Here is an 8961-nt window from a genome sequence, read left to right as displayed (position 1 = left end):
TCCTAACCGACTTGCCAAAACTATAGTTTGTTAAGAAGAAATTTGTGGAGTGGTTGAAAAATGAGTTTTAATGACTCTAACCTAAGTGTATGTAAACTTCTGACTTCAACTGTATATGAGAGCTCATCTGAATGGCAGCAGGCTTGTCTGAGGAAAGACAATGAATACAAGGTAAGATGATTACTTTTTTTAAATTTATTTTTATTTCACCTTTATTTAACCAGGTAGGCTAGTTGAGAACAAGTTCTCATTTGCAACTGCGACCTGACCAAGAAAAGCATAGCAATTCGACACATACAACAACACAGTTACACATGGAATAAACAAAACATACAGTCAACAATACAGTAGAAAAAAAGAAAACAAAAAGTCTATATACAGTGAGTGCAAATGAGGTAAGATATGGGATATAAGGCAATAAATAGGCCATGGTGGCGAAGTAATTACAATATAGCAATTAAACACTGGAATGGTAGATGTGCAGAAGATGAATGTGCAAGTAGAGATACTGGGGTGCAAAGGAGCAAGATAAATAAAATAAATACAGTAAGGGGATGAGGTAGATAGATGGGCTGTTTACAGATGGGCTATGTACAGGTGCAGTGATCTGTGAGCTGCTCTGACAGCTGGTGCATAAAGCTAGTGAGGGAGATATGAGTCTCCAGCTTCAGTGATTTTTGCAGTTCGTTCCAATCATTGGCAGCAGAGAACTGGAAGGAAAGGCGACCAAAGGAGGAATTGGCTTTGGGGGTGAGCAGTGAGATATACTTGCTGGAGCACGTGCTACGAGTGGGTGCTGCTATGGTGACCATTGAGCTGAGATAAGGCGGGGCTTTACCTAGCAGAGACTTGTAGATAACCTGTAGCCAGTGGGTTTGGCGACGAGTATGAAGCGAGGGCCAACCAACGAGAGTGTACAGGTCGCAGTAGTGGGTAGTGTATGGGGCTTTGGTGACAAAACGGATGGCACTGTGATAGACTACATCCAATTTGTTGAGTAGAGTGTTGGAGGCTATTTAATAGATGACATCGCTGAAGTCGAGGATCGGTAGGATGGTCAGTTTTACGAGGGTATGTTTGGCATCATGAGTGAAGGATGCTTTGTTGCGATATAGGAAGCCGATTCTAGATTTAATTTGGATTGGAGATGCTTAATGTGAGTCTGGAAGGAGAGTTTACAGTCTAACCAGACACCTAGGTATTTGTAGTTGTCCACGTATTCTAAGCCAGAGCCGTCCAGAGTAGTGATGCTGGACGGGCGGGCAGGTGCGGGCAGTGATCGATTGAATAGCATGCATTTAGTTTTACTTGCGTTTAAGAGCAGTTGGAGGCCACGGAAGGAGAGTTGTATGGCATTGAAGCTCATCTGGAGGTTAGTTAACACAGTGTCCAAAGAGGGGCCAGAAGTATACAGAATGGTGTCGTCTGCGTAGAGGTGGATCAGAGAATCACCAGCAGCAAGAGCAACATCATTGATATATACAGAGAAGAGAGTAGGCCCGAGAATTGAACCCTGTGGCACCCCCATAGAGACTGCCAGAGGTGCGGACAACAGGCCCTCCGATTTGACACACTGAACTCTATTAGAGAAGTAGTTCGTAAACCCGGCGAGGCAGTCATTTGAGAAACCAAGGCTGTAGAGTCTGCCAATAAGAATGTGGTGATTGACAGAGTCGAAAGCCTTGGCCAGGTCGATGAATACGGCTGCACAGTAATGTCTCTTATCGATGGCAGTCATGATGTCGTTTAGGACCTTGAGCGTGGCTGAGGTGCACCCATGACCAGCTCTGAAACCAGATTGCATAGCGGAGAAGGTACGGTCGGATTCGAAATGGTCGGTAATCTGTTTGTTAACTTGGCTTTCGAAGACCTTAGAAAGACAGGGTAGGATTGATATATAGGTCTGTAGCAGTTAGTGTCTAGAGTGTCACCCCCTTTGAAGAGGGGGATGACCGCGGCAGCTTTCCAATCTTTGGGAATCTCAGACGATATGAAAGAGAGGTTGAACAGGCTAGTAATAGGGGTTGCAACAATTTCGGCAGATAGTTTTAGAAAGAGAGGGTCCAGATTGTCTAGCCCGGCTGATTTGTAGGGGTCCAGATTTTGCAACTCTTTCAGAACATCAGCTATCTAGATTTGGGTGAAGGAGAAATGGTGGGGCTTTGGCAGGTTGCTGTGGAGGGTGCCGGGCAGTTAACCGGGTAGGGGTAGCCAGGTGGAAAGCATGGCCAGCCGTAGAGAAATGCTTATTGAAATTCTCAATTATAGTGGATTTATCGGTGGTAACAGTGTTTCCTAGCCTCTGAGCAGTGGGCAGCTGGGAGGGGGTGCTCTTATTCTCCATGGACTTTACAGTGTCCCAGAACTTTTTTGAGTTTGTACTACAGGATGCAAATTTCTGTTTGAAAAAGCTATCCTTAGCTTTCCTAACTGCCTGTGTATATTTGTTCCTAACTTCCCTGAAAAGTTGCATATCACGGGGGCTATTCGATGCTAATGCAGAACGCCACAGGAGGTTTTTGTGCTGGTCAAGGGCAGACAGGTCTGGAGTGAACCAAGGACTATATCTATTCCTAGTTCTACATTTTTTGAATGGGGCATGCTTATTTAAGATGGTGAGGAAGGCACTTTTAAAGAATAGCCAGGCATCATCTACTGACGGGATGAGGTCAATGTCATTCCAGGATACCCCGGCCAGGTTGATTAGAAAGGCCTGCTCGCAGAAGTGTTTTAGGGAGCACTCAGGCTTGGTTCCAATACTCCTTACCTTGTTTCCTTTACTTTCATGGCCACCTAGCATTAAGAAGAAGTATTGATTCATGAGTGAGTGCTATCCATACTTCAAATGTAGTGCAGCACGGGTGCATCTGAACATATTAGATTGGGCCACAGACTCCCTACATGACTAGTGAGTGTAGCCAGCATTGGTACACCTGAACGTGGGTCACATCAACTACCCACGGTCCAAAATCATAGTATGGAAATATGGTAATTATATGTTGAAAAATAGTAATTTGGTTTCACTAAACACTAATGCATAAACATTCACACCTGCAGACTAATGAATATATGTGGGGAAAACGACCGATTTGAAGCCTTGCGTACGGTGAAAAATAAAACAAGTCAGCTTTGAGGATGTGGAGTGAGAGAAAGATAGAGGGGGAAGGGAGAAGAGTGAGAGGAGGGCTCAAGTCACACAGAGCATTGATTATTGGATTTCTCTTGAGGAGAAGGGGACAGCGGGCAATTATATATTTTGTCAGTTTAAGCACAAATGAGATTTTCAATAAGTCCTTCTGAATTGAACCAGAGACAATATCTGTGAATTTTTCCCAAACAGATCATACAAGATTAGGCCTATGCACCTGATATAGACTACAAGATAATACTTGCTAAGTCAGGGTTTTTCAAATTGACCAGAAAGAAAGCCAAGAACCATATCTGGGGGGACAACACCATAACTGTGACTCTTTTTTAAGCACAATGCCAAAACAAAACATTTTGACAGGTATGCCTGTGCAGGCTCTTAGAGACCGTGAGAGATAAAGTGTGTGAAGTTAGTGAAGCTGAGTTATGTGCAGAATGATTAAGAAACACACACATCCTCCCAGATGTGAACCTGTCTTACTCCATCACTAACCATTAAGACCAGTTGGCCATAGACATAAACAGAAAATACATATATGACAGAATGTCAAAATGAAATGTTAGGGTGGGAACCTCTGATTAAGTCATGTACTTTGGCCTACATTAGCCCTGCATAACATAGAACATGCAATGAATAGATAGAAACCAATGTTGAATAAGTAATGTGACCTTTTACCCAGCATTACTGAAGGAGGAGGGAGCAACACAGCACACCCTAACTGATACTGTAGTATTTTGTGCCTTTGATGGACACAGTAGACGCCACAGAGAAGGATACAGGCAAGGCAGAAAGACCAGTATGAGGACGCAATTCTGCTCTTCAAAGGGATGAAGAACACAAAATAACTGTCATACTATACATTTTTCAGATAAAGAACCTGTCTTTGAGTCTGTGCGTTCTCACGTGGATTCGAACTCCAGCACGCTAGAACTGTGAGCGTCTGTCCTTATTATAACCCCACACGAGTTAGTTCACTTTGGCACATCCAGTGCATTTGCCACGCAGCCGCTCGCCAGGGAAGCACATAATCTGAAAGGGACATATGCGTTCTTCCCGGGGCACAATGTCTGGAAAGAACTGGACGGATTTCTTGGAACCATGTGTTCCTTTCCGATCTCCCGCTATGGTTTCACGCTCCATCTTCGCGCGCCATTAAATGGTAACGCGGCGTACTGACAAATATTTAATTGGGAGAATATAAACTGGACCAAGACGAGAGGAGAGAGTAAGAAGACTTTTATGTGGGAAGTACGCCTCCCCAAAACCATGTGGAGAATTGCGACCCTTGATACACCAAGCTCTCAACAAGGAAAGAGGATAATTTAAAACAGTAAGATATTTAGGCCTACATTTGGAAATCTCTGCCGATGAGGAACAGCAAGAAAAGGGCATTTGGTAGAGAAGAAGTAAGTGCGATACCCACTCATTTTCAAATTCAGACGCATGATAAGTAGCCTAGGCTAGACAACTGTAGCCTACCGTGGGCTGATATTCAAATCGCATGTTGCGTGACTCACTCCCACCAGCTGGCCAGTCTACCGTGCCTTTCTCAGATCGTTAAATATTATTCAGAAAACCGTTGCTTTGGAGGAAAAGACCATGCCCAGGTACAGTGAAACAATTGGTGGTGTCCTTTCGCGTGTCCAGTGTTTGGTGTTGTTCTATTGTGTAGTTTTGTTTTGACAGACAATTATTTGACAGTAAGAAAATCTGGGTTATTCGATGCGTAGCCTATTATTCTATTCAATGGCCCTATTCGATTTTAACTATATGCAATAGAGACAGTTGACCGATTAAAAACGACTCAAACTCAAAACATCAGGTGGATAGTTAGTTGTGGACAACGGACGTCATTGGGTGCTTTTCTAAAATCTTAAACGAATCAAGCTACCATATGCATGAGTGGGAAACAATTATGACAAGTCGACAATTCATCTTATTCACGAGATAATACCCTACAGAATAGGCTACAATCGCCAAGAGACGTTTTCCTTGTTCTTTTGAAAAACCTTGTCATTATGTATTAATACAGACTCGTAACGCTTGTTATTGGTTTGTCTGCCTTGTGTGAAATTGAGGATGTTTAATTTAACAAGAGATTAAAAATGCATGGGCGTATTTGTTAATAATGGCGAAACCACATTTGATGCACAATAGAGATGATGCCCTTGTTTCAATCTTTGCTTTTCTTTTCTTTCTAATGTTATATTTTTTTGACAACACAGTGGGCCTAGGTTCTTTTCTGTCACGAATTACAGAGAGATACTCCTTCTTCTTCAGAAATAGAGCAAGTTTATCTTTGGTAATGACCTTCTGATACATTTTATAATATGGTAAATGCATTTGTTTATGTAAATTGTTCCATTGGGGCAATCTTTAGTTGCTACAACCATTTTTGGACTTATAAATGAATTATATACTCATTGAGTCTTGAAGAATATAAGGTATACATGCCTCATCAGCCTAGTCCAACTGTCATACCCGTCAGAACCCAAAATATATGCCTATCCTTGTTTTACTCAAATGTTTGAAAACAATCTAAATCCAAACAACCACTGTATGGCCTAAAAACATAGTTAAAACTATAATTTTGATATAATGGATGGTCAACCCTTATATCCATAGCATAGTCTATAGATTTGAGAGTGGTTGCATTTCTCCAGCCCCATCCCTCAGCTTTTTACTAACTGTGCCGGGGTGTGAATGTTAATGTTTTGATTAAGGATTGACACTTTCAGGGATGGGGAATGGCATAGATGTAAATAACCTGGAAATTATACTAATTGTAAGACACTCTGGATAAAAGCGTCTGCTAAATGACAAAACATTTAATGTAAAATGTACTCCTAGCAAACCAATGTCATTAGATAGAAAAGCAATGCCATTAGAACATTGATTTGTTTGTCATTAAGGATCGGCCCCTTTTTTTCCATTTTCGCCTAAAATGACATACCCAAATCTAACTGCCTGTAGCTCAAGCCATGAAGCAAGCATAGGCATTTTCTTGGTATCATTTGAAAGGAAACACTGAAGTTTGTGGAAATGTGAAAGGAATGTAGGAGAATGTAACACATTAGATCTGGTAAAAGATAATACAAAGAAAAAACCAACCAGTTTCTTTTGTACCATCATCTTTGAAATGCAAGAGAAAGGCCATAATGTATTATTCCAGCCCAGGTGCAATTTAGATATTGTCACTAGATGGCAGCAGTGTATGTGCAAAGTTTTTGTGTGATCCAATGAACCATTGCATTTCTGTTCAAACTTTTGTATCAAGACTGCCCAAATGTGCCTAATTTGTTTATTAATAACTTTTCATGTTCAAAACTGTGCACTCTCCTCAAACAATAGCATGGTATTCGTTCACTGTAATAGCTACTGTAAATTGGACAGTGCAGTTAGATTAACAAGAATTTAAGCTTTCGGCCAATATCAGGTATGTCTATGTCCTGGGAAACGTTCTTGTTACGTACAACCTCATGCTAATCACATTAGCCTACGTTAGCTCAACCATCCCGCAGGGGACCCACCAATCCTGAAGAAGTTTTATGAACCAACAATCCTTACCAGTTGTAGCAACACTTATATTTACACACTAGCATTGCTAGGAATTAGCTTGCAAAAACAAGATAGTCAGCTAGAAGTTAAAGGTAGACTCAGTGAAATGACGTTACCATGAGTAGCACCATGGGATGCAAGACTTCACTCTCACACAGTCACACACAGTATCTGCGCATGGGCACAGGTTTGCTTCACCCTGTTCACAGTGTAGTCAGGGCACCAAAACGTTGGAGAAGTTGAGCCTCGCGCTTCAACGCTCTTAATTGCTGCAGAAATGTACCCACTATGTTGTGTACTTTCTGCATCTATGTCATATCGCTGAGTCTACCGAAAATAAGGTCTGTGGTAAACATAGGCTTAGGAGATCTTCTATGTTTTGTTCTATGAGATAATCTTCATCAGCTAACGTCACGTTTTGTGAATTTTGTTCGTATTTATGTAATAAAAAAAGTGCACAGGCCTCCAGAGTAGCACAGCAGTCTAAGGCACTGCATTGCAGTGTTTGAGGCATCACTACAGACCCGGATTCGATCCCAGGCTGTGTCACAGCCGGCCGTGACCGGGGGAAGGGTTTGGCGGACAGGGCACCTGCAAGCTGACTCCAGTCGCCAGCTGGATGGTGTTTCCTTTGACACGTTGGTGCGGCTGTGTGTCAAGAAGCAGTGCGGCTTGGCAGGGTCGTGTTTCGGAGGACGCATGGCTCTCGACCTTTGCTTCTCCCAAGTCTGTAGGGGAGTTGCAGCAATGGGATAATACTGTAACTACCAATTGGATATCACGAAATTGGGGAGAAAAAGGGTAAAAGTTGAAAAACACACAGAACTTATTTTCGGCGTTTATCCCAAAACCTTATTCTTTCCCCATTCATTTTTGGGTATGAGGATTACAAGCTGGCGAGCTCTATTAAATAGACTTTCCAAACATGGGTCTGTTGTAGACCCACTTCCTCTCTGCTTAGCTAATGTCAAAATACAATTCCTGCATGTGTACCATACCTGCACAAAAAAGCAAGAACTTGTGTGGGACTTTTATTTTGATATGAGGTAAGCAGAGAGGAACTAGCCTCACTGAGGAACAGCATGGGTCTACAACAAACAAGTTTGTACATTTTATTTAATTATACGTTCCATTAGATGGTTTTTTTCTTCTCTAATTCCCCCCTGCATAAGGACCAAACCTTCAGACAATCCACAGAGCAGACTATTACTTTTTTTGCAAGCTAATTTCCAGCAACACTAGTGTGTAAATACTAGCGTTGCGAAAAGCAGCTATACCAATTGATGTACTACCTGGATATCGATAACACAAATGGGATTATCTTCGTTGACAGGTCAAATGTTCAAAGGTGCAACTCACAGGTAGTCTAGTAGATCAGGATGCAGGAAAGAGTGTAACCAAGCCTAAAAAGCTACAAGTTCTAAAAACTGATGTAAGACAGTGCAATAATTAAACTAGTGTGTAACCGGACTTTGATAATAGGATTGTTAAAACAATTGAGAGAAAATAAAAACGGAGGGCATAAAATATTTTTTTTATCAAGGTCGTGAACATCGAACAACAAGCAGTCGTCCCTCAACCAGAATTTACGTGATTCACGTCACCTGTCTTGTGAGATGTCCTCCTGCACCTGCATTCATGTCTGAGTACTGCTAAGGTCATAGATGATTATAATTTGCAATTTCAAATATGGTTTAAGTAGCCTACCTGATCACTTTTATTTTATGATCAGGTCCATCACCATAATGTAATAATGCTGTTGTTGCATCTTTAGCTAAGGCTTAACACAAAATATTGAACTTATCAGGTATCAAGGTAAGACCCAAGTGCAGACTGTGTGAAGTAACAGTGTTTATTGTAACATCAGGGGCAGGGAAACGACAGGTCAAGGGAGGCAGGGGTTGATAATCCAGAGTAGGAGCAAAGATACAGGACGGCAGGCAGGGTCAGGGACAGGCAGAGTGGTCAGGCGGGCAGGTACAGGGTCAGGACAGGCAAGGGTCAAAAACCAGGAGGATGAGAAAAAGAGAGGCTGGGAAAAGACAGGGGCTGACAGAACAAACGCTGGTAAGCTTGACAAACAAGACAAACTGGCACAGACAGACAGAAAACACAGGTATAAATCCATAGAGGATAAGTGGGGAAGATGGGCGACACCTGGAGGGGGTGGAGACAAGCACAAGGACAGGTGAAACAGATCAGGGCGTGACAGAACTTTCATTTACCAGTTTATCAGTTAAATGAAGTAAACCTTT

At 42.1% G+C, this 8961-nt stretch overlaps 1 protein-coding gene across 2 annotated transcripts in view; it reads left to right on the top strand.

The window, feature by feature from the left end:
- Window positions 1–3890: 3890 nt before the first annotated feature.
- The window catches only part of LOC106607929 (potassium channel subfamily K member 2), a 50034-nt gene continuing 44963 nt past the window's right edge, over window positions 3891–8961 (top strand). Inside the window, exon 1 of one of the 2 annotated variants that reach the window (XM_014205409.2) lies at window positions 3891–4554. In XM_014205409.2, the coding sequence (XP_014060884.1) occupies window position 4554 (1 nt within the window). In that variant the 5' untranslated portion in view covers window positions 3891–4553. The other variant, XM_014205411.2, reaches the window with a different exon arrangement.

The sequence above is a fragment of the Salmo salar genome, chromosome ssa06 (assembly GCF_905237065.1).
Source record: "Salmo salar chromosome ssa06, Ssal_v3.1, whole genome shotgun sequence".
Classification (NCBI taxonomy): domain Eukaryota; kingdom Metazoa; phylum Chordata; class Actinopteri; order Salmoniformes; family Salmonidae; genus Salmo; species Salmo salar.
Note: the sequence above shows the minus strand (reverse complement) of the source record. Positions and strands in the feature narration are given on the sequence as shown.